Source organism: Sceloporus undulatus, chromosome 5 (genome assembly GCF_019175285.1).
Source record: "Sceloporus undulatus isolate JIND9_A2432 ecotype Alabama chromosome 5, SceUnd_v1.1, whole genome shotgun sequence".
Taxonomy (NCBI): domain Eukaryota; kingdom Metazoa; phylum Chordata; class Lepidosauria; order Squamata; family Phrynosomatidae; genus Sceloporus; species Sceloporus undulatus.
In genome coordinates, this window is record NC_056526.1 from 1,938,237 (window position 1) to 1,965,737 (window position 27,501).

The 27,501-nt window shown below is 45.8% G+C and overlaps 2 protein-coding genes across 5 annotated transcripts in view; one reads left to right on the forward strand and one right to left on the reverse strand.

The window, feature by feature from the left end:
- The first annotated feature begins 440 nt into the window (after positions 1 to 440).
- On the forward strand, positions 441 to 19,202 carry MIOX (myo-inositol oxygenase). 4 transcript variants are annotated; one of them, XM_042466625.1, is made up of 10 exons: positions 441 to 517; positions 2,440 to 2,520; positions 4,052 to 4,132; positions 5,675 to 5,837; positions 7,897 to 7,964; positions 11,037 to 11,146; positions 11,363 to 11,430; positions 12,616 to 12,665; positions 16,734 to 16,846; positions 18,745 to 19,202. In XM_042466625.1, the coding sequence occupies exons 1-10, from the start codon at positions 500 to 502 to the stop codon at positions 18,851 to 18,853; spliced, it is 861 nt and encodes a 286-aa protein (XP_042322559.1). In that variant the 5' UTR covers positions 441 to 499; the 3' UTR covers positions 18,854 to 19,202. The 4 variants fall into 4 exon arrangements, with proteins under 4 accessions (XP_042322559.1, XP_042322560.1, XP_042322562.1 ...); XM_042466626.1 differs by having other exon boundaries at positions 18,674 to 18,861; XM_042466628.1 differs by lacking the exon at positions 12,616 to 12,665 and having other exon boundaries at positions 18,674 to 18,861.
- A 1,527-nt stretch (positions 19,203 to 20,729) lies between these two features.
- LMF2 (lipase maturation factor 2) overlaps positions 20,730 to 27,501 on the reverse strand; it is a 33,459-nt gene continuing 26,687 nt past the window's right edge. Inside the window, 5 exon segments of the mRNA XM_042469220.1 lie at positions 20,730 to 22,512; positions 24,055 to 24,163; positions 24,803 to 24,914; positions 25,344 to 25,512; positions 26,827 to 27,009. Of these exon segments, the coding sequence (XP_042325154.1) occupies positions 22,150 to 22,512; positions 24,055 to 24,163; positions 24,803 to 24,914; positions 25,344 to 25,512; positions 26,827 to 27,009 (936 nt within the window). The 3' untranslated portion in view covers positions 20,730 to 22,149.

Consider the following 27,501-nt stretch of genomic DNA (forward strand, 5'->3'; position numbering starts at 1 on the left):
GCCCTGGAACATAAAGGACCGGAACATCTTCTGGCCTGGGACCAGCATCATGCTCTCTTTCCAAGGGACACAGTTGGTCATGCTCCAGCCGCCTGCATCGTGTCCTGTGTGTTTTGACACGGCTGACCAGGTATCCACCCTTTGTGTTGTTGACTGGGGACACCGGGTCCTTGTTTGTACCCAACGCTTTGTGGGGAAGATTGTGGGGTGGTTGTTTTCTCGGTTCCTGGAGGATGCTGGGGAAACTTCCACCTCCTTGCAAGAAGAGAAGAAACGAGGCATTAACTGTTTGCTCAGGTGACCTGCTCAGGAAAAGGAGTTTGGCCTGGACTGGGTTAACAGGTGACTTATTGCCCCCAATTTTAGCTCCAGTTAGCTCAGGTTCCGGTTGGTTCTCCTTGTACAAGACCCAGGGCTATAAAGAAAGGCCAGAGCAGGCTCTTCCCTGACAGAGAGAAACCATTGGCTTGCTTTCCTTTGCTTGCCTGGAGCTGAAAAGATGAAGGTGGTGAACTTGGTGAGTGTCCTGTCCAAGCCCAAACCCAAAACTTCTCTGACGGGAGAAAGAGGAGCGCTCAAGCGAGAGAGAAAGAGGAAGAGATGGACAAGGAGGCCAAGAGGCAAAACTGGTACACGTTGGAGAAGAAGGAGGCTTTACTGGGCATGGGACTGCAGAATCATAGAACTGGAAGGGACTCAACTCCCTGATAGTGCAGGAATCACAGAATTGTAAAGGTGGAAGGGCCCCCGGGGCCCATGGAGTCCACCTCTCTGGTCAGTGCAGGGTCTCCAGCGAGAGTATCCCCAGCTGGTATCTGAACAGCCTCTTTTTAAAGACATCCAGAGCAGGAGATCTCGCCATCTCTGCAGCTAGAGTATCCCCAGCTGGTAGCTGTGCATTGGGAGGATGGGTCTCCAAGGTCTCCTGCCATGCTAATTCACCTTCCACTCCTGAATTGGAGGAAATGGCTTCTAAGTGTCTCCTCTGGTACAGACCTTGGTCCTCCAGAGGTCATACAGTCATCGAAGCCTAGCACTGGAAGGAGTCCCATAGGCCATGGAGTCCAACCCACCATTCAGGGCATGATCTCCAGCTCAAGCATCACCAGGTAGCTTTCCAGCCTCTTTTTGAAGAAGTCCAGAGAAGAAGACCTCACCATTTCTCTAGGAAGTTGGTCCCTTTGCCCACCCACTCTGACTATCAAGAGGTTCCTTCCAATATATCCTCCTGTAATTAAAACCATGAGACCTGTCCCACTCCTTCAACCTTTCCTCATAGGTTTTGTTCTCCATACCGCTTACCATCCCCTGTTGCCCTTCTCTGACTCTGCTCCAACTTGTCATAGAACCATAGAGTCAGAAAGGTCCCCCAAAGGACCATGGAGTCCAACCTCTTGCTCAGTGCAGGATCTCCAGCTAAAGCATCCCCAGGAGGTACTTGCCCAGCCTTTTTCAAAAGACATCCAGAGAAGGAGACCCCACCACCTTTCCAGGCAATTGGTTCCATTGCTGAACCAATGGCTCTTGCCATCAAGACATTCCTTCCAACGTTCAATAGAAATCTACCCTCCCGTAACAGAAAACCGTTCGGCCTGGTCCTACCCTCCAGGGCAGCAGAGAATAAACCTGCATCCTTCTCTCTGTGGCAGCCCTGGAGGTATTGGCAAAGGGCAATCCACCACTAAACCACCCCATAGAATGGGCATTCAACCTCCATTTTTAATACCTTCCAGCAAAGGAGAGTCCACCACTTTCGAAGGGAGTCTGTTACACTCTCCAATGGCTGTTACCAACCTTTCTACCTAACGTTGAGTCCAAACCTACTCTTGTGAATCCATTGGTTCAGGTCCTACCTTCTGGAGTAGTCCTACTCTCTGAGGAAGGAGCAAGCTTGTTTTCTGCTGCTCAAGAGACTGGGACATGGTACAGTGGATGCCAACTACAAGAAAAGAGATTCCACCTCAACATTAGGAAGAACATCCTGATATTCAGAGCTGTTTGACAGTGGAAGATGCTACTGGTTGGAATGCTGGAGTCTCCTTCTTTGGAGGTTTTCAACCAGAGGCTGGATGGCCATCTGTCCCAGAGAGGGTTTGGATGGAGTCTTCCTGCATGACAGAAAGGGGTTCAACTGCACGGCCTCTGGGATCCCTTCCAACTCTAGGATGCTATAAGCAGCAGAAGACAAGCTTGCTATCTCTATCTTCTGCAGACCTTCATTTAAAGATGGTGCACAATACCACCTCTCCATCTTTTCTAACCTAAGCCTACATACCTCTTTCATCCTGGCTGCTAAAGATTGGAGCAGATGACCCTCACTGGCCTGTGCAAGAAGCAATTGGCTAATTATTTTGCCATTAGGGCAACCTATTCCCCTTGTATTTTCCCATTTTGATCTGGACTTGCCCTCCCTGGTTCTCACAGAGCTTCTTTCCTCAGGGAGGCGATCCATCTGAAATCTATCGGCCAGATGTCCACTTTGAGAGTGGAAAGCCCAAGGATGACTACCGAAATTTCAAGGTCAGTAAAGTTGGTGGATACTTTCCAATTACAGGAAAGGAGCTGTTTCCCATGTATTTCCTTGGGCTGCATCTGCTAGCAGCCTAGCTTGGAAAAGTTCCTTTTTCTGGACTATGGCACCCATAATTCCCTTAATAGAAAAGTTTTCACTTGCTGATGGAAGGAAAACAAGGAGAGGGGCCTCCTGATCTCTCTAGGGAAGGTGTTCCCAAGCCTGGGAGCAGCCACCAAGAAGACTCTGCCCATGGGTCCCCACAAAATGTGCCTGTGAGGGTGGTGGGATGGAGAGAAGGGTCCCTCTCGAAGGCCTCAAAGCCAGGGCAGTCTCATGGGGGGGCATCTGGTCCTTCGGGGAACCTGACCTGAACTTTGAGACTTTCCTTCTGCGAGTTGGAGCCAGCGATGAAGCTACAAGGACACACAACTAACTGTCCACTTTCTTATCACCTAAATTCCCTCTAAGGAGTTTATCACACTGGGGCTAATTTCAGAATTAAAGAGAGATTAAAGCGCATTTAAAGCATCCCTCAAATGAAGCAGAAATGGTGAGTAATTGCGCAATTGATTATCACACTCAATTGCGCAAATAAAGTGATACCAGAAATGCATGGTCTCTGAAATCCCAAAAATAAAAAGATGTGTGTTAATGCTTCTTTGTGACTACTTTAATGTCGGGTTTTGTGTGACATTGTGTAAAATGATTGCACATGATTACACTATTTTTCCAGGATATTCACGGGATAAACTCCCGATTTCCTTCATGTGATAAACTCCTAAGAGATAAAAATAAATAAATATTTGCCTTGGACAGTACGCATAAGAGAGACGGTGGCAAGGTTGGTTTGTGGGAGATGCACAGGGGAGAGCTTAGAAAAAGTCATTTTGGGACTACAGCCCCCCAAAAAAGGGAAGAGGCAAGAGGAAAGGACTTTGCACAAATCTCCAGCTCACCTGTTAGAGCAGCAGCTTGCCACAGTTTGCAAGGATTAATTGAAAGGTGTTGCTGCAACTTCCCAAGACTTGCCAAGAGGTTGCTGTGTTTATTTGGTTAGCCTCCTCCTTCGCTCCTGGTCCTTGTGGTGCCAGGACTCACCCTCCATTCTGCTCTGCATCCACCATTTTTCTTGATGCCAGTAATAGTCTAGATTAAAGGTGGCTCCTACCATCTCTCTGAGATTAATAACATGAATGGGGGTTGGCTCTAGATTTTGGTACTGAAAAATCAAGTCTTGGGACAAGGGGAACGTGGCAACCATGGAAGGCAATGGAGGGATTTTAGAAGGATGGATGGTTTGGGGGCAAGGGCATTTTCTCCCACGTCTGCAACATTTGTGGGACATTTGGGGTGATGAGAATCACTCGAAAAAGCGCCCCAGGAAAAAATAAAAAATAAAAATGATGCAGGGGTTTAGCAGGTTTTGGGGGACTGAGAAAGGATGCAAAATTGTGGCTACACTTGACCCATTCCTGCTTTAGGGCAGGTTGCACAGGACTCCTTTGGCTGTCAAACTGCTTTGGTCCCACTTTTCAGGACAGTCCACTGATGGAGCGAGTGTACAACACTTACCTTCAGATGCACACAAACCAGACGGTGGACTTTGTGCAGAAGAAGGTGAGTCTGCTGAGAAAAGGTTGCCTCTCCTAGGAATGGAAGTAATATTTGCAATTATTCCTTTCTTGGCTGAGAAACTGGGCTCCCAATGTTCAAGAAAACCCACTAGAAACATAGATCCTTCACATTTTGCTAATCCTTCTCCCGTGTGAAAATGCATGTGAGTTGTTGGGTTTTTTTGTGTGTCTGTGCAGAGGACAAATTATGTGCATAAATGTTCCTGGTGCAGAGGAAACAGTGCATTTAACCTTGGATGGTTTAAATTTTGTATGTTTTAAAATTGCCGCCTTGGGTCCAAACTTGGGAGAAAGGCGGAATAAAAATAAAACAATAGATAAATAAATTTTGCACAGAAAACACTGTCTCTAGTGCAAGAAATGCATTCCCCGGCAGAAAAATCTGGCAGGAAATATGGATAAAAATAGAATAGAAATAGAAATAGAAATGGCAAACTGCACAGAAATCATTTTGCTCACTTCCAGTGGGAAGGATGTTTGAAGAACTATTTATTCTTGGGTTTGAGGATGAAGAAGGTGAAGATTTATATTGTTAAAAGTACTTCTGAAAAGAAGGGAAGCTGACTCTTCCCAGCATTGAACAGCTTCAGGGCCAGCTTCACTCCAGCTTTGTGTCATATACATTCTCCAGGTCCCCTCTCCAACAAAGTAGTGATCTTCTGTCTATTAGATTCCACCCCAAAACACTTCACAACAACCGTGTTTTGTTAAATCTATACCTGTTAGGCTTACTACCAAAGTTTGTTTTAAGTCAAACCAGAGGTTAAGAGGAATATGTACTCCTTCCAGTTAAACAGTTTTCCTTCCCATGAGAGGATTAGTCTTAGACAGATCGAGGAACCTCAATAATCACACTTGCAAATTAAGCCTGTCTTTACCTCCCAGCAACCAATAACAATAGAAAGCATGTTCATAGCAAGGGAGGCAAAGTATGCACTGTGACAAAGAGACATCTTTCACCACTAGAGGGCGCATGTCTTCTAAATCCATTTAGGAGGGAATGCCCTCCACGTTTGCTGGAGTCAGAGGTGCAGGGCGCCCATGGAAGTGGAAAACCCACAAATAAAAGCCCACTGTTTTTGATTTACCTGAGAGAACACCTCTCTAGGAATCTCTAGCTCCTCTCGCTCATCTCTGTGGTCAACATCTATCAGAGGTTGGCAATAGAATTGCATTGTTGGACCTACAAATGTCTAGATAAGTCTTCTCTCTCTCTAAGTCGTCCAGGACAACTTTGGCTGGACATTGACCACAGAGTTGCGCTGAAGGCCCTAGAGATTCCCAGAGAGAACTTATTAATCAAATCTGTGGATAGTCAAAGCCGCAAAAGCTAAACCCACAAATGTGGAGGGCTGACTGTATAATCTGCATAGTGCATCATAGTCTGCGTCCCTTAAATGTCTGGAGCATGTGTCCCTTTTGATTTTTAAGATCTGGCCTAGCCCTCAGCATATTTCTAGTTATTCCTGGAGGACCAGCTCCCCTTCTCTTCTGTAACAGTATCCTCACAGTCCCCTCTCCGCAGCATGAGGAATACGGTGGCTGCCGCCTCCGCCAGATGACCGTCATGGAAGCCCTGGACCTGCTGGACAACGTGGTGGACGAGTCGGACCCCGACGTCGACTTCCCCAACTCCTATCACGCCTACCAGACGGCGGAGGGCATTCGGAAGGCGCACCCGGACAAAGGTGAGCCCCGAGTCGGAAGTGATCCCTTTCCATCTGATGGTGTTTTGGAAAAGTGGGGGACTTTTCAATCTGAGATGCTATTTCTGGAAAGACGGAAGGACGCCTTGGATCACAGATCCTATTGATTCAACCTACTTGGCATGAAATCCACCACTCATAGATGCTCCAGATGTTCTGGACTCCTAGGCCTCATTCCCACTACGTTTTACACCGGTTTGCAAATCGTTTTGAAGCGGTTTCAATGACCCTGGTTCGCACTTGAAGCGATTCAGAGCAGGGGGCCATGCGCGAGACCCATTTAACCTGCGTCTTTTTAACAATGATTTTTTTCTGCATCTTTTTGGATAAATCTATTCTGTGCAAGTGTGAAACAGAGACCGATCAGAGTTTATTTTAAGAATTGATTTGAAGAATTGAATCCACATATCGATTCCGTGTCAGTGTGAACGAGATGCGAATCGGAATTGATTTACTATGGCGTGATAAGGGCTTGCTGGGTGAGGAAGCAGAAATTAAGCACCTGCGTTCACCCACCCTTTGAGGCGCATACGGACGTACGTAAATGCGATTGCAGTGACAGACGGGGGGGAAATCCCACTGGAAACGCTTCAAACTGAAACGGATTCATTTGCCAATGTGAACTACAAGTGGGTTATTCTGAGAGACCCTTGCAGGAAACAGTTTGAATTGAATCGATTCATTCGTCAGCGTGAGCCGCAAGTGGCTTATTTTATTTGGTTTTACAGCGAGAAAATGACATCGGGGCAAATGTAGCGTGAACTACGCTCCGATGACAAACCAATCCATTGATTCGGATTGCAAAGCAATTTATTTATAAATGGGAATGAGGCCCTAGAGCAGTGGTCCCCAAACTTTGGTCCTCCAGGTGTTTTGGACTTTAGCTCCCAGAATTCTTGACAGTGGGCCAAGCTGAGTGGGGCTTCTGGGAACTGGAGTCCAAACATCTGGAGCAGCTGTGAGCGGTGGCTTCCATACATTGACACTGTAGAAATAAAGAGTTTGACACCAATTTTAGTGCTGTATCTCCAGCCTATGGAATCCATGGAAACCCAAGTCACATACTCTCAGCCTGCCATTATAGGGTCATTTTAGGGTCACCATCAGTTGGGAATGACTTGAAGGCACACAACAAGAGCTAATTTGCAACCTAGTAACAAACACCTGCCAAAATTCCCTCTTCTATACAACCATTACAGGTATAGGAACCCACTCCAGTTTTCACTCTGGCAACTCTATACCTGAGATATAAGGGACATATAGCATGGGACCTATGGCCGCTTGCAGTAGTCCAGGTTTTCCCTGCAGGCCATGAGTCCCAATGCCTGGAGCACAAAAGACCTTTCCCAGCAATTCATGTTCTGAATTGGAGATCCCAGCCATTGACCTTTAGACAGTGGGGACCAGTAAGACGGTTTTACTGGGAGGACTCCAAGGCACTGAAACCCTTTTGGGGATCAGCATGCTGGACAGTTCCTTTAAAGTCTGAACGACCGCATGAAGTAGATTCATTGCTGAACTCCGGTGACCTAAAATCTCATGCATGCCAAGAGCAAGTGCTTTAGCATTGGCTGCATCTACACTGCACTGCAGAAATAATGCAGTTTGACACTGCTTTAACTGACATGGCTCCATCTTATTGAATTTTGGGATTTGTAGTTTGTTGGGACACCAGAGAGCGCTCACAGAGAAGGCTAAATATCTCACAAAACTACAAACCCCACAATTCTGCAGCATTGTGCTATGACAGTTAATGCAGTGTCAAACTGGATTATTTCTGCAGTGCAGATGGAGCCATTGCGCTGGGTCTGTCTCTGCTGCTTGCACTGGCATTCTGCAAATAGCACCAGTCCTCAGTCGATGCAGAGATAAAGGCAGGGCAGCATGGAAACTGAATTCCCTCAGGACCAAATTTTTACAATTGGAAACCAAGGTCCCTGAGGGGCAAATTGTTACAACTGGAATTCCTAATTCTTTACATGGAAGCCTTCAGAAAGATACACAAAGACACACCGACACTCTTTCTCTCTCCTTGGCACAGATTGGTTCCACCTGGTCGGACTGCTGCATGACATGGGGAAGATCCTGGCGCTGGTTGGAGAACCTCAAGTGAGAAGACACCCCTTTCCCCATATTTGCCATGAAAACAATTAGCATCCCCAGGGAAGAAAGCACACGATATAGAGAGACTGCTGTCTCCCATGTCAGAGTGTTGGGTTGGAGTAAGATATTAGCTCTATTGTATCCCCTGAGTAGGACACGAAGGAAACGGATTGAACCTGGACAGGAAGGTCCCACACAGAGACCTTGGCCAAAGGATGCCCAAGAAAATAGGACTACTTTCAGTCCAACTGACTCACAGCAATGCCTCTGATGGATAAACTGTATGTAATAGTGGTAGCATTTTATAGAGGTTTCAGTTACAAGAGCATGAACAAAGCTAAAGTTTCACTGTTGCATTGGTGCCATTTCTTACTTCAGATGAAACTGAGGCTGCTGTAGTTTGGGCACAACACGAGAAAGCATGAATAACTGGAAAAGAAATAATGCTAGGAAAGAGAGCAGAATCTTACTGTAACATCATCATTCCTTCGTGGTAGATATAGCCCTATTAGTCTGGAAAATCAATATGCAAAGGGCTCTTGTAGCACATTTGAGACTAAGGAAAGGAACAAGTGAATAAATAGCATGAGCTTTTGCAGACTTGAAGCTACTACAAGGAATCTGAGAAAGTAGACTCAAGTCTAGGAAAGCTCATGCTACCAACTTCTTTCTTCCAGTTAGTCTCAAAGATGCTACAAGACTCCTTTGCATATCATCGTTCCTTGTGAACGGACAGATGTTCTCAGGGCAGGACAGTCAACTTCAAAATTGTTTTCATTTACTTGATCTGTGACATTGGACCTGGTCACAGTTCTTGCAGCTGGAACAATTTGCAGAAAGTCAGTGAGAAAGACTCAAAAAGAATGACCACTGAGTGACTTCATTTTGAATGGCTTAAGCGCATAGGAATAAAAGACTAAATGGTCGAAAACATTTTTGCACTCAAGAAAGGGAGCAGTGAATCTATGCCAGGATTTGGATACTGTATCTTTAAAACAGCTCTCCAAGATGCTGAATGTAGTGTCAAGAGTTGGTCCGTTCCAACCTTTAAAGGAACTCCTCAAGGTGCTGAACGAATCTAGAGGAATTGTTTGTTTTGTTAAGGAAAAAGCAACATGGGATATACAGTAGAAGAAATAAAACATGTATGTGAAAGTCACAGTGACTAAGCAAAAGCAATTAAGAAGCCACACAGGTGTAAAAGCTAATGCAATTTAGAAGGCTTGAATGCCAAGGACAGAATTATAGAGTGTACAATTGAAAACACCTGAGATTCATGAAGTGTACAAGGTGAGATGATGAAATCCTTAAGTATGGGTTGAACTATGTGAACCAATCAAAATGAATGTACACGCCCACTGGGTGGAAACTGACTAAGTGGGTGGTAATTAACAATGGCTATAATAATTGCTATGATTGCTAATGTATTTTGTGGAGTAGTGTGGAGTAGAGTGGGTAGTTGGAGTATTTTGGAGATATAGTTTGGAGATTGTGAGGGCATATAGTATTTTGTATATAGTAGAATAAAGTAGATCTTTTATATAAGACTACGGAGTTGTCTGGTGTCTTGACTGAAGATACAAGAGCCAGCTGGATCCTGGAGAAGTTTGGAGACATCTCAGGAAGAAGAGTGAGAAGGCAAGGAGAGTTTGTCAGGGTCTTCAGCCTATTCTCTGAAACTCTGCTGCTTTGGAAGATAAGCATGAACCACTGACCAAAGCTGGTCAGCTCCGCTGCATAACAAGGTGGTGAGTTAGAGCCAGAGGTGAAGAGCAACAACTCCCATCATCCCTGACAAGTTTCACCCTTGGAAGGAGATCTCTGAGGTCCTGAACATATTTTGAGTGACTCTTTAAGCTGTTGGACAAAAAATGGAGCAGATTTGCAACCGTTGCTGACTGGGGAAGCCACCCGAGGGAAGCCATAGTGCCACTCTGTTCTGCTTTGGTCAGGCCTCACCTGGGATAACACAGTGTCCAGTTCTGGGCAAAACAATTCAAAAAGGACATTGAGAAACTGGAGCCATGTGTCCAGAGGAGGGAGGTCTTCAAACAGAGGCGGGATGGGCATCTGTCGGGGATGCTTTGATTGAGAGTTCCTGCATGGCAGAAGAAGGGGGTTGGGCTGGATCAGGGCCTTTCTTGGGGTCTCTTCCAACTCTACGATTCTATGATTCTATGAAAATGGTGAAGGGCCTGGAAACCACTGAGCCCTATGAAGAGAGACTTAGGGAGCTGGGGGTGTTTACCCCGGAGAAGAGAAGGTTAAGAGGGGAGATGATAGCCCTGTTTAAATACTTGAAGGGATGTCATATTGAGGAGGGAGCAAGCTTGTTTTCTGCTGCTTCAGGGATTAAAACATGAAACAATGGATGCAAGCTCCAGGAAAAGAGATCCCACCTCAATATTAGGAGGAACTTCCTGACAGTAAGGCTGTTCGACAGTGGAACAAACTCCTTCCTTGGAGTGGAGTCTCCTTCCCTGGAGGTCTTTAAACAGAGGCTGGGTGGACATCTGTCCCAGGGAAGGCTTGCATGGTGTCTTCCTGCTTGGCCAAAGCAGTTTGGGCTTGGTGACTTTTGGGGTCTCTTCCACCTTTATGAGTCCCTGACCCTTCCTGCCTGTATACATGATCTGATATTGGGAAGTTTAGCTCTATTGTTGTTGTTGTTGTGGACCCAAGCCATGTGGGGCTTTGAAAGTCATGACTAGCCCATAGTAGCCGCACCAGAGAGGAGTCAGAAAGTCTTTGTTTGTAGAGGGAAAGTAGGGAGGTGTCAGTCTCACTTCTTTGAGAAGGAAGTTCCAGAAATCCTGGTGGTAATTACCAAGAAGGCTCCATCTCCTGTATTTCCAATAGATGGACTTGTGGGACGGGGAGAAGACGCTCTCCAGAAGATCTCAAAGAATGGACAAGTTCATAAGGAAGAATAGGATCCTTCAAATGATGTGGAGCTGAGCTATGTAGGGCTTTGAAGGTCATAACCGGCCCTTAGTAGCCACACCAGAGAGCAAAGAAGAGTCAACAAGGGTGCCATTGCCATTTTGTCCCAACTTCCCTCTCTCTCTCTCTCTCTAGTGGGCCGTGGTGGGAGACACTTTCCCGGTGGGCTGCCAGGTCCAAGGCTCGGTCGTCTTCCATGACTCCACTTTCCATGACAATCCAGATGTGAAGAACCCCTTGTACAAGTAAGTGCATCTTCACACACCTCTCTTGGGTTGTTCTCGGCTGTTGCTGCGGTTGATTATTGAATAGTGGAGTCAAGGGCTCCATCTTTAGCAAGCTGCCCTCAACTAACAAATCCCAGGATTATGTCCATAGGATGCAGCCCATTGAAGTGGTTTACCACTGCACAATGGGATGTCTTGAGTTCAGGTCATGACTCTTTTTTCTTGCTTCCATAGCACCAAGTATGGCATGTACCAACCCAACTGTGGCTTGGAGAACGTCCTGATGTCTTGGGGACATGATGGTAAGAGTTCCAGAATCCCAAAAGGGGCTTGGCATGGAAACCGGCAGCTCCCATGTCGGTGGGGCCACGAATCCACTCTGGATTTTAGTCCAAAATTGAAAGGAGCGATCCCTTCCTTGTGGGGTAGTATCTCCAAGGCTTAGCTGGGACTTTAAATCATCCGGGTTGCTGACCCCTATTCACCCCAAACAGGTCCAGCATCCTGAATTACACTTTTAAAATTTGCACTAAAATCCAGAGTGGATTCATCTCCAATAATGCTTTGTTTTGGGAAGTCAAGGAAGGGAAGGTCCCTTATTGAAAGCCCTTTTTATTCCAGTCAACTTTTGGGCACAGTCCATTTTACAGAAAAGGCCCTCTATTCTTTTTTTAAATACGCGTAGTATTTTTAACTTTTGCTTTCTTTAGGCATAGGTTTCAAATGATTTATTTTATTCCTTCCAGCAGTTTAGCTACATTTTAAACATCAGTTTTTGTATGCATTTAAAAAAAAATTAAATCAAACCGTGTTCTTACTTGCATTCCTCTTTTTATTGCAAGCGAAGGCAATTCCATAGCATAGGATTGCAGGCTTGGCTTCCTGAAGCTGCAACATTTCTGCACTTTGCCTTCTTGCCCTGTCCAATATCCCCCTTTTCTTCAAAGCTTGGTGAGCTGTACTCCTTTGGGTTTAATAATGATGATGATGATGATGATGATGATGATGATGATGATGATAATTTTATGTAGTGGTAGTGGTGACTCTTTATGGCAGGGAAGGTGTCCAGATGCCAGACAACAGAAAAAGGGATTCAACCTGAACCTTATGAAGAACTTCCTGAGCGCAAGAGCTGTTAGACAGTCAAAGATAATAATCATACAAATAATAGTAATTGTAAGTCGCTCTGGAGCCTTTAGGGCTGAAAAGCGGGGTATAAACACCGTAAATAAATACAGTAAAAATAAATAAAATAAAAGATGCTGGCGCCTCGAAGGCTGATGGGTTTGTCTTCTTTGGAGGCTGTTTTTCGACAGAGGTTGGATGGCCATCATTTGGGAGTGCTTTGATTGTGTATTCCTGCATGGCAGAAGAGGGTTGGATTAGATGGCCCTTTGGGGTCTCTTCCTACTTTAGGATCCTATGTGTATGTACCAGGATCAACCACCAAGGCAATGCACCGTCTGCTTTTCTCTTTTTCTCTCCAGAGTACATGTACAAAGTCATGAAGTACAATAAGTTCACCCTTCCTCAAGAGGTAAGTCAGCTTTGCCATGGGAGGAGATCGCCGGGATCCAGAGCTGCTCCAATTTCCCCTGGTTTTGCTCTCCTACTTATCACTGGTTACAAACAACAACAACATCATCCAAGCAAACCTTAGTTGTTATTTGCCACCCGTGCTGACTTTGACTTTGTCTCTTTGAAAAGAGACCTCCAAGGGCCATGCATCAGCTGCCCTACTCAGGTCTTGCAGAATCAGAGTCCATTCACCTCTACTGGAGTTTGCTTGTTGCACTGGTTGTTGTTCAGCTTCTGCCTTGTCTAGTGATTACTCTATCAGACTACTCTATCACTTGGTGGGGCACAAGCTGAACAATCAGGCGCTTGGAAGTCTCTTTTTCATAGGGCCACTGAAAACCAATCTACTTAATGACAAATAACAACAAAGGTTTGTTTAGGCGGTGTTTTTTAACCAGTGATAAATAGGAGGGAAAAACCCACAGATAATTGTTCAGCTTCTGCCTCGCCAAGTGATGGCGTAATCTGATAGAGTAATCTGACAGAGTAATCACTAGGCAAGGCAGAAGCTGAACAACAACTAGTGCAAACAACCAAACAACCAAGTGGGTCTGAAGCTGAACATTCAGAGTAATGACTTGGCAAGGCAGAAGCTGAACAACAACCGGTTTGTTGATTGTAATCACTTGGCAAAGCAGAGTGGTCTCTTGGCAAGGCAGAAGCTGAACAGCAACTCACATATCACCTTCCCAACATATTATTCAAATGGATGGCCACCCCCTATAAAATAAAACAAATTGGTGCATCTCATATTTTGCACCTACCAAGGATTACCACTATTTCCAGTGAGGCACGTCATATTAGGATATACCCAAAGTACAACAGTCAGTTTTCTCATCTTGACTTCCATTGGCTTGTTGTTGTGAGAGAAATGCAAAATTCACTATTATGAAGGGTATTACTGGAAATTAAAGGAAATTGGGATTAATAGAGAGTTAAACCATGTTCTTGTTTTAATACTTTTGTTGCTATACCTTTTCATTCATTAAAATATGGCCTAGTATGTGATGCAGGTAGATAGGTGGGAAACAGTCCAAAACACACTAAAAATAATCCAGTTTGAGACCTGGCTCAGTGCTAGGGAATCCTGGGAACTGTAGTTTATTCTGGCCCCAGAGCTCTCTGACAAAGAAGGCTAAATGTCTCACAAAACTACCATTCCCAGAATTCCCGAGCACTCAGCCAGGGCAGTTAAAGTGGTCCCAAACTGGGTTATTTTTGCAGTATGTTTTGGACTACTATTAAAGATTAAAAAAATGTCTTCTTTTAATGTTTGCTGGCCAGACAGAGATGGAGCTGGAATGCACCCCATGCACCAGATACAATTTTCCTTTCAAAGTCAGCCAGAGATTGGAACCCGGTGCATTTGGTGGGTTGCTCAGGAAAACAGCCAATCCAAGGATAGACGGTTGTGAAAGAGCCTTGTGAACCGACAAAAGAGATGTGCGTGAGAGATAAGAACAAGGAGCTAATCCTGGTTGAGCCAAAGCTCCCCAAAGAGCCAGTAAAGCACAAAGCCAAGATGGTTTTAAAAGTAGGACAGGAGAGAAAAGGGCAACCAGGCGCCCCTCTCACTTGCTTTTCTTCTCCATTTCAATTGGAGAGTCTGTCATGTTCAAAATGGGAAATCCCAAGGTGTTCGACACCTGCGCTCAGGTTAATCTGCCTAGGATTTTAGAAAGGAGTAACTTGGGCCACCAAAAATGGCTCAGAATTGAGATGCAAACAGGTTGAGGCTCCAGTCTCCAAAATGCTTGGGACCAGAAGTGTTTCGGATTTGGAATTTTCCCCCAAATTTTGGAATATTTGCATAGATATAATGAGATATCTTGGAGATGGGACCCAAGTCCAAATACAAAATCCATGTATGTTTCATATATGCCTTATGCACCGAGACTGGAGATAATTTTTGTATAGTACCAGTATTTTAAAAACTAAATTTGAGCATGAAATGAAGTCTGCGCATATTGAGCCATCAGGAAGCATGAGGAAAGTTTTGGATTTTGGAGTATTTGAGATTTCCAGATAAGAAATACAGATTGAGTCTCCCTTATTAGGTTTGCTCTGTACTTTCATTTCTAAAAAGGCACCATGGCAGCTAAAATCCTACGGTTAAATCCCGTGCCGTTGCTCATAGGTTCATTTCGTCAGTCTTTCCAAAGGCTGGCGATTATGGAGCCCATAACTGTAGCCTCCAGATCTTGCTGCCTGAAAAGTTGTGGTAGATACAGAGGGGCAGTGTGGTGTAGTGGTTTCAGCGTCGGCCAAATACTCCTTGGAAACCAGCAGGTGACTTTGGCCAAGTTGCATTCTCTCAGCCTCAGAGGAAGAAGGCAAGGGAGTCTTGACAAAAGAAAGCCCTGGAGCAGAGTTGCCAAAAAGTCAAAGGTGGGAGGCAGTGTGGCATAGTGGTTGGAGTCCTTAGGACTCTGGGAGGCCAATGTTCAAATCCTTGTTCAGCTATGGAAACCACCCAAGGTCACCTTGGGGAGTCACACTCTCTCATCCGCAGAGGAAGGCCATAGCTTATTCTTCCCAAGAAAACCCAAGCAAAGGGTCACCGTAAGTTGGAGTCAACTTAAAAGCACATACAGTGGTGCCTCGGGTTACGAAAGTAATTCGTTCCGCGGCCGCTTTCGTAACCCGAAAAGCCTTCGTAAGCCGAATTGCCATAGGCGCTAATGGGGAAAAGCCGCGATTCCGTGCGAAAAAGCCGAAAAAAGCACCAAAAGTTTTTTCGTAACCCGAAAAAACATTCGTAACCCGGAACAATAATTCCCTATGGGATTTTTTCGTATCCCGAAAATTTCATAACCTGGGTATTTCGTATCCCGAGGTACCACTGTAACTGTTAATAACCAGTGAGGTACAGTGGTTTGAGTGTTGGACTAGGACTCTAGAAAACCAGGGTTCAAATTTCCATTCAGCCCCAGAAGCCCAGTGGGTGACCCAGAGAAGTCACACACTCTCAGCCTCATCAGGGGAAGGCAATGGTAGCAAGTGTCTTCTGAACATCTTGCCAAGATAACCCTAGGAGAGGGCTGAATGGCACATAAGAACATCTAATGTTTGCAGCCGCTTTGAGTTCCAACTTTGGGGGGGGAAGGTGGGAAATAACTAACTATAAATATATAGTAAGGCTAACCAGAGACAGAAAGCAAAGACAGCCATGAACTAATGAGGAATTTGCTGCCCTTTCAGGGTAAACTGAACCAGCTGCTGGAAGTAGTTTCCTTACTCTGCCTAAAAGTAAGAGTAGAGAGATCTTGCAGCAGCTTTGAGACTCACTGGAAGAAAGAAATTGGCAGCATGAGCTTTCCTAGACTTCAGTCCACTTCCTTAGATTCATTTGGGGGAGTGGAAGTCAGGGACAGACCTATATATGCCATAGGTATGAGGATGTCAATTCAAATTGCAAATCCTTTGTGTATGGAAATGAAGTTGCAGCAGGTAAAACACTACACACACTTCAACACTATTGGACCCCATCCTCATGACCCCTACATTCATCTCTTCCCCTCACCAAAGGCCAGTCCCATTGCAAAACGGATCTGCCAGTTCATCTCCACGCACCAAGACCAGTTTCCTATGCCTTTGTGCACCAAGGATTGCCATTAAAATTGGACCTGCAACTTCATTTCCATACACAAAGGATTTGCAATTAGGATTGACATCCTCACATACCAATGGCACATATAAGTCTGTCCCTGGCTTCCACTCCACCAAATGCACCTGAGGAAGAAGACTGAAGTCTAGGAAAGTTTGTGCCAACTTCTTTCTTTCAGTGAGTCTCAAAGGTGCTACAAGATCTCTCTATGTGCTGATTCTACGGACTAACATGGCTATATCTTTGCATTCTACTGCTAATGGTAAGTGTCAGAGCAAAACACAGACAAGATGGGAGGCCTCAGGGTCTTCATAGCAGCAACGGTGGTCCTTGCAGACTATGGAGGCATGAAACAGAAGAGGTCCAGCCATGGCAGCCATTGTGACAATCCTAATCTGTGTCTCCCCCCCCCCCCCCCAGGCTTTCTATATGATTCGCTTCCACTCCTTCTATCCCTGGCACACGGGAGGCGATTACATGCACCTCTGCAACGAAGAGGATCTCCGGATGCTTCCTTGGATTAAAGAATTCAAGTAAGTTCTCCCCTCCCAAAGAAGGAAGACAAGGGTGGATGCATAGATGTCAAGGAGGAGGAAAGAAGGGAGAAGATGGGTCTAGACTGGGAACAAGGCAGGGCTGCAGATGCACCAAGATCTATGCTGAACCTTAAAGGAGGCATGCCCAGAATGCAGTAAGGGTCTTACATCTCTGTAAGCAGAGTTATGTCTGCAGCAAATGCAACTGAGCAGTTTGGCAATATTCATTCTCAGCAAGGGGCTCTTTTGTAACCTCTTGCCTGATGAAGAAGCCAGTGGAGCTTCGAAAGCTTGCAACAAGCATATTGTGCATTTCGGTTGGCCAATAAAAGGTATCACTGTTTGGTGGGTTTTTATTTGGGGGAAGATAGAGCAGACTTTTGCATTTTCTTCCCAAAGAGCATCAACACTTACCATGCTCCCTTTCAATACCAAAAACTCGTGTATTTCTTCTTGGGTGGGACTTATAGTTTGCATGCTGCCAGCTTTGTCCTTCCTTCTTCAGACATATTCAATGGCTTATCTTCTTCAGTCTTTCCCTGCCTTTAGAAGACCATCCCATGCCTTCCTGGATGATCCTGCATTCTGTAGAAAAGACCATGCAGAGACAGCAAATCTGGAATTGCTGGCATACATAACACATGGAGATATGGTATTGTACTGATCTAATGGAGCGGTTTGTTAATAAGGAAAACTGGGACTGAAGAAGACAACAAAACAGTACAACAGTTCTGGATTTGCCATCTCCGAATGACCTTTCCTACATCTCTGCAGCATCACACTGTTGACTCTCATGTTCAACTTGTGGTCTACTAGGACTCCTAGATCCCTTTGACACGTATGCTCCTCTTCTCTGGAGCAGCAGAAAACAAGCTTGCTCCATGTTCAATACCAAACCCTTTCAAAAACAGGGCTCTCATATCACTCCCTGGATGGCCCTTGTGTCTCTTCCAACTCCCTGTCATGCACTTTCCCTCTCTTCCAAATATTATCCACTTTCTCATTATTGCCTTTTTCAATTAATCCTCTTCTCATATGTCCAAAGTACAAGTCTCAGCTTAGTCATTTTAGCTTCTAAGGGAGACTTCAGGTTTGATTTGCTCTCATACCCTTTTATTTGTGTGTTTTCAGTCCATTGTATGCACAGAACTGTCTTTAAGCATCATATTTCAGATGAACTGATTCTCTAGTTTTACCAATCACCCACAGAAATCAGAAATACTATGGATGCTTCTGATTTTAGTATTTAATGAAATGTTTTGACTCTTGCCTAGTTCCTTCCTGGCTCTCTATCCAGGCCTTTGCGTTTGGATTTCTTGACAGCAGCATCCATTTTGGTTAATGATTGAGCCAAGGTATAGGTAATCTTTAGCTATTTCAGTGTCTTTGTGACCCGCTTTAAAGTTATATATTCAGGGACATGTTGGCCATATTGCAAAGTACAACAACATGCAAAATCCATAAAACAGTGATATCTTTGTTCAGCTAACCAAAATATACCAAATACATGATGCAAGCTGTCAAGGCTCCAACAGCTTCTTCATCTTCTTCTTGATCATGTTGACATCCTGTATCAAGGTAAGATCAGCTTGCATTATGTATTGATCAGCTTCTTGATCAGCTTGTGTCATGTGTTTTATGCATTTTGGTAGCTATGATAAAAGCATCACTGTTTTGTGGATTTTGGGTGTTATCATCCTTTTAAAGTTATGTACATAATCTGTGGTCATTATTTGTCTTCTTAATATTCAACTGTAGCCCTGCTTTTGCACTTTCTTGCTTCACTTTCATGAATACTTGTTCCAAGTCTTTGCTATTTTTCAGCAAGTGATACGACGCCATTGCAGAGGATCCGACGGATAGTAAATCTGAAATATCTACTCTCCTTTCTACAGCAAATTCGACCTCTATACCAAATCTGAGGACCTTCCAGACCCCCAGGAGCTGAAGCCTTACTACCAAGGCCTCATAGACAAGTATTGTCCAGGTCAGTTGTCCTGGTGAAGATGACCCTGGATGAGATCTACTTGGGACTCGCTGACCCCACAGACGTTCTAGATTTTAGCGGGATTGGCAGATACACCAGTCCTTTCATGACTTAGCTTCCGTGATGGAAGAACCCAGGAAAAGGCACCTTCCACCTTTTGCAATCAGCCAGAGGCACCAGAAGTACAGAGAAATGTATTCAGAGTGAAACGATAGCTTTGCCTAAAAATCAATAAAATGCAATTCAAGATTATAGATTAAGAAAGGTTTTTGTTGGGTTCTGTATAGGTCAGCAGAGATGATTATGGCAAAGGTACCCTAAAGGCACCGGATCCCATCTGATCTTGGAAGTTAAGCCAGGTCAGCCCTGGTTAGTGCTTGGATGGGAGATCGCCAATCAATGCCTGGTGCTGGAGGCTCTATTCCAGAGGAAGGAACTGGGAAGGCCACCTGTTTCTCCCAAGGAGAAGGCTGGGAGGAAGGGGAAATGCTTGCCACTCGAGGCTGCTCCACTGCCTGGATTTCTCAAGAGGAGGCGGCCAGGTGGCGGTGGAGAAGGATGGGTGAACACTCGCCCTGCAAGGCTCCTCCTTTGCCTGGCTTTCTCCTGAGAAGACCAGGCAGCAGAGGAGGAAGAGGGGCAAACATTCGCCCCTCAAGCCTCCTCCATCGTTCAGCCCTCTCCCAAGAAGTCTGGGCAAAGGAGGAGGAAGATGGAATGAATAATTAACATTCAGTTAAAACCTATCTGTGGCCCAAAGAATCTTAGCCTATTTTACCTTTGACCCCTACCTACTGCCAAGTTGTGCAGGTCTGGACTATGGGCATGAACATCAGTCTTGCTGAACCAAGACTGCATCTGCATTGCAGGACTAAAGCAGTCTGACACTGCTTTAATTGACATGGCTTCATCCTATGGAATCCTAGGGTTTGTAGCTTGTCATGGCACCAGAGCTCTCTGGGGAAGAAGGACAAACATCTCACAAAATAAATCCCAGAATTCCATAGCATTGAGTGGCCACGGCAGTTAAAAGTGGTGCCAAGCTGCATTAATTCTCCAGTGCAGATGCAGCCTTGGTCACAGCACCTGTGGGAGAAGGGTTTTATCATCTAGTATATTAATTCCCAAACTCAGGTCTTCCAGATGTTTTTGACTTCAGCTCCTAAAAGCTTCAGCCATCTTGGCCAAAGGGCTGGGATTCTGGGAACTAAAGTACAAAACATCTGCAAGGCCAGAGTTTGGAAACTATTAGGAAGTACGGTTGCTGAAGTTGCTTGTGGCCCCCAACATTCATGGGGGGGGGGATTTTAATGTTCTCAAATGCAAAAAAGCACAGGGGCCACTTCTGGTACATTTTCAGCCCTCCCTGGGCATTTTAGCTGCTCTGAGAGCCTTTAGGGCTGAAGGGCGGGGTATAAATACCATATATAAATAAATAATAAATACATTTTAGACTCAGGAGACGCCTTTTTTGTCAGCAAATGATCTGGATGTTTGCATGAGGACCTGTGGCCCTTCAGGGTCCCTAGAAAGGGGAAATGAAGCTTCTTTATATTTATCCACCCTGGTATAGCAGCTTGCAGGGGTCACCCTTGTCCTGGCATTTTGTGCCTTGCCATCTCCATGGATGCTATGAAACAATCCTCTCCATAGTCCTATTCCAAGCATCGTGCAACTCCCTTCCATGTGGGCCAAGCAAACTCCTGTAAAAACAGTCTGGTCATGACATGATACGAAGGCATCAAGCTTTTGGTTAATCCCACGAATTATTCCCTAAATGCTCCCCTATTTGCAAACTGGAACCACCACTTGCATTTGGGGGAAATAGCAGCCTATGCTCAGCTTGCTACCCTCCAACTCCAGCTCCCTGCAGCCCCACAAGGAACACACAGGTGGAATGTAAAGGCTTTATTTAGAAAATTATAGATAACTCTCATTTCTCTTTCTCTGGTCCTGGCTAGAAGCACAGCTCTGCTCAGCTCAAGGGGCATGGGGCAAAGCTGAGGGGTCTGATGTGGGCCCAGCCCAGCCCTGACCTTCCACCATCTCACTGGACAGGCACAGTCATGGCAATGGGCCCCCACTATCCTCCACTTTCTGGGATATGGAGGCACAAGAGGAGGTGAAGGCAAGAACAAGAGGACCCACAGATCATTGGGGAAGCAGGGGAAAAGGAGGGCTGGGCTGGCCAATTAGTCAGAGGAGTATTGCGGAGGGAGGCTGTAGGAAGGCCATAAGACCCTTCCCCCAATTCTGGTACTATGGAAGCCCAAACTCTTCCATTCTCATTAAAAAAAAACAGGGAGTGTGAGAAGCCACCATTTCCAATTGAGGGAGGGAAAGGAAAGGAGACTCTTCTTCATTGTATTCCCTCCCTTCAAAAGAAACAAACCCAAAAACAAAAAAGTGCAGACCACCCCCCTTTTATGCCAGCTCCAAACAATCTGCCAGAAGCCACAGCATGGTGCACTAAGTCTCACAAGATAGCTAGTGTCAAAGGACAATGGACAGCACTTCTGACCACATCCTCAAGAGCTGTATGGGATTATGTTTCTGCAGCAGGAAGGTGGGGAAAGGGCCATGTGTTGGGCCCCAAAGGCCCTAAAACATGTTTAAAATTGGTCAGTTTTGCAGCCAAAATAACCGTCAGAAAAAATATAAACCAAAACAAAAACACCAAGGTCCAAAATCTAAAGCAAAAGTGGCATTGCAATATTCCACTTTTGATTGAGTCAGGAATGAAACTGCAGCCTGGTTTTGTTTTGTTTTTTTGGGGGGAGGGGGGATAAGAAGAAGCATGGCGGGGGGGGGAATGCCCACCCTCTGGTCTCTGATGGCCACCTCTCAGCCCTGGCACCGAGATTTCCGCAGAGGCCACCCTCTCCTTAGAGTGCTCCAAGGCATGGGGGGCTCAATTCAGAGACATGATTAAGGATTGGAGGTCTAAGAAGAAGAGCCCCGAATCACAACTGAGCCCACATCCTCAGGCAGAAGGAGGGGAAAGGGGGACACATTCATGAAGAGGGCAATTCAACAGGATCCCAATCTCACAGAGCCTTGTTTAAATGAAGCAGACCAACAACTCTGAATGGGAGATGTGGGGTGAAAGAGAGAAAAATGAGGGACCTTGAGGCAACAGCAAGGAGATTCTGAGCAAGGCCCCAGACCCAGTGACACACAACGTGCCACATACCAGTTGCCCACGCCTAAGATACCCTACGAGGAACTGGTCCAAGGAGAGCGTGGAGGCATTGTTCAGGAGGAAAATGGTGGCGTCAGTCACAGTGGCCAGAAGACAGTGATGGCGAGACGGCTACTTCTTCTTCTTGATGTTCCTCAGCCCATCCGTAAGGGGCTCCGCCGCCACCCCCGAGGACCTTTCTGTGGCGGCCGCCTCTTTCCTTCTCAGCTGTCCATTCTTCTCGTTGCCAGCCAGGTCCCCACCAGCATCAGCCACGCCGGGATCCATCCGCTTGGCAGTCTTATGCTTTCCCCCAGCTGGTCCACCTCCTGCCAGCAGCCAGCCCCCCATCACCCTCAGGAGGGAAATGGCCGCCGCGGTGAGGTACAAGGACCAGATGACAGCAGGGCTGGTGTGAGGGTGGACGAACTCCCGCACTCGCTGCAAGGCCATCGGCAAGAAGGAAGATGAGGGGCGCTTCAGGGGGGTCTTGTCCTGGGAAGAGAAAAAAGGTGTGAGGACAGACAATCCACGGAGAGGAGAAATGGGAGCAGGACCTTCTCTGCCGTGGAACCCCAGTTGTGGAGTATCTTTTCCTTAGAGCTCCAACTGACACCAATGCTGCCTTCATTCTGGCACCAGTCACAACAACTGTGCCTTCAAGTCGCCTGCCGACTTCTGGCAACCTCATGAATTCACAAGGTTTTTTAATGTTGAAAGTAATAAAAAATATATTTGGAAGAATAAAAAAGAATTCACAAGGTTTTCTTATACAAGGAAGACTCCAGTGATGTATTTCAGTCTTTTAGTCCAAGTCTCAAGTCTCTACCCTTCAGATCTCAAGTCAAGTCTCAAGTCCTTGCAAAACATGTTCAAGTCAAGTCTCAAGTCTCAAGTCTGGGAGCCAATTTTAACAGAAAAAGGAGGCAGGGGCATTTCTTGGAGGGAAACACATTAAGCAATGGGCCTGAGGTGGAGGACTCAGGTCTGTTTGGTAGCCTGAAAGCTCTGCACATCAGAAGAGTCTTCTAAAGTTTTTCAAAAGCTTAAGAAGGATCCTTCCACCTCAAGCCCATTCCCTAATGCATTTGCTGTTCCCTTCCGAGAAATGCAGCCTGTGCTCTGTGGGTGGGATTTGCTTGCTGCTTGAAGTGAAATGGCACCAGCAGGTCAGTCACTAAAAATACACATGTCTCAAGTCAAGTCGAGTCAGTGTGTCATTTTTGCCAGGTCAAGTCCAAGCCAAGTCACCGAAGCAACTTGAGTTCAACTTGAATCCGAGTCAACTGACTCAAGTCTACATCACTGGAAGACTCTGAAGTGGTTTTGCCAGTTTCCTCCTCTGAAACATAGCCTCCAGTACCTGGGATTCAATGGCCAAGGATTAAATATGGCTGACCCTGCTTAAGCTTCCAAGATCAGATGGAATCTGATGCATTTAAAGTATTTATGACCTCAGGATTCAGCAAAACAAAGAAAAAAAATAAAGCAAGACTTGACCTCTGAGGATAACTTGTTTAACAAAACACTATGAAGTTTGTGGGGTCGCCATAAATCGACACGCAACTTGGACCCACACAGAATATATATATTTGGCACTGGTGGAATTCCCATGCAATTTGGAGCAGCTGATAAGGAAAACCCCACAGTGGATTCACCATAGTCTTGGAAACAGACTGCCTGGCTGCCCATGACCTGGGTGAAAAAACAGCCTCATTTTCCAGGATTTTCCCTACATTTCAACCTTCTGTCCAGGAAGAATGAAACAAATATCCTCCAGTTTCAGCATGACCAAGAAGCATGAATTTATATTTATAGGAATGCTATTAGCTTTTATTTGGTCACATCCTCAATTTTTCTTGAATGTTCTACATTTTGTGGCACCTTGTCCTGGTTTCTGTTTATGACATCTGGTCACCCTGCCCATGCCCCTCTCCTCATCTTGCCAAGACACATGCCCCTCTTTCCCAGCTCATCTCCTTCTTCTTCATGTGGCCGGTTTCTCCTTCCCAAGCCTACTCACCCACTCTCTCTTACCTTAAGCCCATGCTGAGCTAAAAGGGCATCCAAGTTGGAGTCACCCAGGAAGACAATGGGGTAGAATTCCTCAATCCGCTGCCTCCTCCACCACTGCTGAGGGAGAGACCTGCAAGGCAATGGGAAGCCTCATTAGAATGGTTATGTGCCTGTGGGAGGCATGTCTCCCTACCCACCACCTTGAGGAGGGCAGGAAGGCAGCAATGCAAGAGCCTCCACTTGCATCATTCCTGTTAGCCACACCTTCAGCACCATGGAAAAGCAGAATACAATGTCATGACTAAGTAAAATGGGCAGGATGAGGGCAGGAGACTAGGGACAGTGTCCTGTTGGTCAGTGTCAACAAGAGTAGACCCACTGAATCAATTGCTGAATGGTGAGTCAACAGGTGGGTAGACCCAATCAATCCAATAGCACTACTTGAACATACAGACCTAGAGCTTTAAGAGGTGTTCCTTGTTAATTAGGAAAGGGGTAGGGAGGGTGCCACCTGTAGGCCACATATGGCCCACCAAAGTAATTTTTGAGGCCATCCAAAATGTGCCCAATTTTATTTACTTATTGCCCCCAAGAGCTCCTAGTGTAGTAATTCCACCCCATGTTCACCTCTCCAGGGGCCATTTTATGCCCACGAAAGCCCTTTTTGTAAACATGAAATGAAATAGAATTTGACAAAAATGTAACTTCCCCCATGTGTGACCTTTCCCAGAGGCCTCCTCTACTGCCAATCTCCTGTCCCCTCACTCACCCGTCCTCAGCACCCTCCATGAACCAGTACTTGTACAGCTGAGCCCGGATGTAGGAAGGTGGATTCGACCTGAAGGGGTATTTGGAGTCATCTACTTGCACAAGATGGATCACTGCAGGGAAAGGAAGAAGACAGTGTCACTGCCACTAGCCTCAGCACATGCTTACTCTCTGGATAGATCTGAACACCCTGTTCATAAGGTAAGCAAGAGATGGGGAACAGGCAGAAAAAGAGAGTTGTTGCTCATGAGCTGTACTACAGAGATGTTCCTGGCTGCTCTCCACATTCTAAATCTGCATTAGCTCTGCAGCGCAGATGCAGTCTCCAATTCTGGAAGGTTAACTCACCTCCTCCCTAACCTTCTGAAAAGTGGAGACCAAAGAGACTTTCCCTTTCTCTCCCCAAAGAAAGTGGGGGGGGGGGAATCCAATTATCCCTGGAATTCAATAATGGGAAGTTACTTTGCAAACCCAAGCAGCAACTGAGTTAGTGGAGAGCACTTCGCCACTCTCTCTTTCCTGTCCGCCTTTGATGTACTCACCTTCCTTCTTGCCCTGCAAGAGGCGATAGACGAAGCTGGTGAACCAGGGGCTGTGAGTGTGGTGGCCCAGGGCAGCAAACCACATCTGCCAGTCCAGACGGGGCTGGTGAGGGATGACCACAGGGGGAGGCGCACTGACATTGCCTGGCTTGTACATGAACTCAATCTCCTAGGAGCAAGGAAAAGCACAGGTTAGGCATCTCACTGGCTACAAGAGGCTCATGCATTGCAATGAACGGAGCCTGGCAGGGGAAGGACCACCTAGTTCCTGGTCAGAGAGACGTCTGACAGGAGGGTTCCTAATAGCCACCAATTCACAACCGTTTATCTCCAATCTTGGCTCGGCTCTTGAAAACTCTTCCTTCTAGCTTCCCTCCCAGGTGGACCTTCTTTCCTTTTGTAAATGCAAAAGAGCTGTGCAGAACCCATTTCTCTCTCTCTCTCCACTGCTCTCCCATGTCCTCCATTCTCAAGCTTCTAATCCACATACTATTCCCCCCCTCAATTGTTGTGTCTTTCACAGTTTGTCCTCCCCATATGCCACATCGTTCTTTATTACTGAAGTTCACTCCCTAACAAAGACCCTTTCCATTTTACAATTGCTCCAGAGACAACTGTTGAAACAACGTCAGAGACTGCAGTACAAGCATTACTTGTAATATTACAATGAAGTTACATGCCAGTGGAAAAGGATGTCCTGAAATCCTCCAAGGGAATCCAGATGAAGTCATTTGACCATACATCATCAAGCCACATCCTGACTCCAGCTTGGCTTTTCCTACCCCACAAAAAAACAAGTTCTCAATTCCACCATCCCCAAGCGCAAGCCTATGCCTTCCCAGACATGTATTTATCCAGCCTCTCTCTCCCCCATCACCAGCTGTGTGTCCCAGCCACTGTCACACTCAGTTTTTCCATTCTCTGCAAGAACAACTTATCTTACATTCCTAAGACCAGATGAGTGCTGCTAGTTCGTGGCTGGGCATCTCAGGGCTCTCCAGATGTTGAACTCAAAGTCCCAGTAATACAGAATGACACCCTTATCTGCTAGGGATAGATTCCCAGACTTACCATGGAAATACAAAACCACAGATAATAGTAAACCCTATTGAAATAAATGACTTCCGGTGGAAGTTGACCACACAGTCATGCTGGAGGACCTAGAGATTCCTAAAGAGAGTACCTCTCTAGGCATTTCTAGGACTTCCAGCATGATTCTATGGTCAACTTTCACCGGAAGCATACTACAGAATTGTGCTGGAGTAAATGCCTAGAGATAACATAATTTTTTTCAGACATAGGTAATTTGAAACCGCAGGCAATGGTCCCACAGATAAAAGAGTTGTACTGTCAGTGGTGAGGCATTCAGGGTCTAGCATGTGGACAGTTTCTGGAAAGCTTCGTTTTCCTCTGACAGGTGATACTGGGCAGTAGCTGAACTTTGAGAAAGAACCCAATCTCTTCCCTCTGGCAAGGCCATTACCGTCCACGTCTTCTTGTCATAGCTGCCTTCCACCACAACTTCAGGGCGCCCCCCAACCCCTGTCATCCGCCGGAAGAGACCGTAAGAATTGGCCAGCTGGTATCGGTCAACAGCGCTGAACAGCTGGTGGACGCTGGGCCACAGCTTCCCATTGGATTCATACTCGATGTAGGTGAAGGGGACCTGTGAGCAGGGAGGAAGAGAACATGCAGAGGGTCAGCATCACCTTCAGAGATGCTACAATGGCACAGGGATCAAAGCTTAGCCAAAACCTTGGTGATAATGTCAATAAAAAGTTAGTCTCTTTTTTAAGATAGTAGTTATTACTTATATTAAACACTGTATTGAAGCACTCTGAACTTTGCAGAAAATTCTTTCAATTTATATACCTATTACAATTAATTGAGTATGGACACCTGTTCAGTCCAGGCAAAGTGTAAACTCAACCGGCATACATGTTGCTGCTGGAGCAGCAGAAAACAAGCTTGCTGCATCCTTAATATGACATCCCTTCAAATATTTAAACATGGTGATCCTGTTACCCATTAAGCTTCTCTTTCCCAGGCTAAACATACCCAGCTCTCTAAGCATCCATTCACAGGGCTTGGTGGTTTCCAGAACTATAGTTTTTTGTGGGGTTTTTGGGCTATGTGGCCATATTCTAGAAGAGTTTAT

What these genes read in the sequence shown, in the direction of transcription:
- MIOX (XM_042466625.1), top strand. An exon ending in ATGACTACCGAAATTTCAAG is followed by an intron (nt 2,521 to 4,051) that starts GTCAGTAAAGTT and finishes CCCACTTTTCAG; the next exon opens with GACAGTCCACTGATGGAGCG. An exon ending in TGGACTTTGTGCAGAAGAAG is followed by an intron (nt 4,133 to 5,674) that starts GTGAGTCTGCTG and finishes CCCTCTCCGCAG; the next exon opens with CATGAGGAATACGGTGGCTG.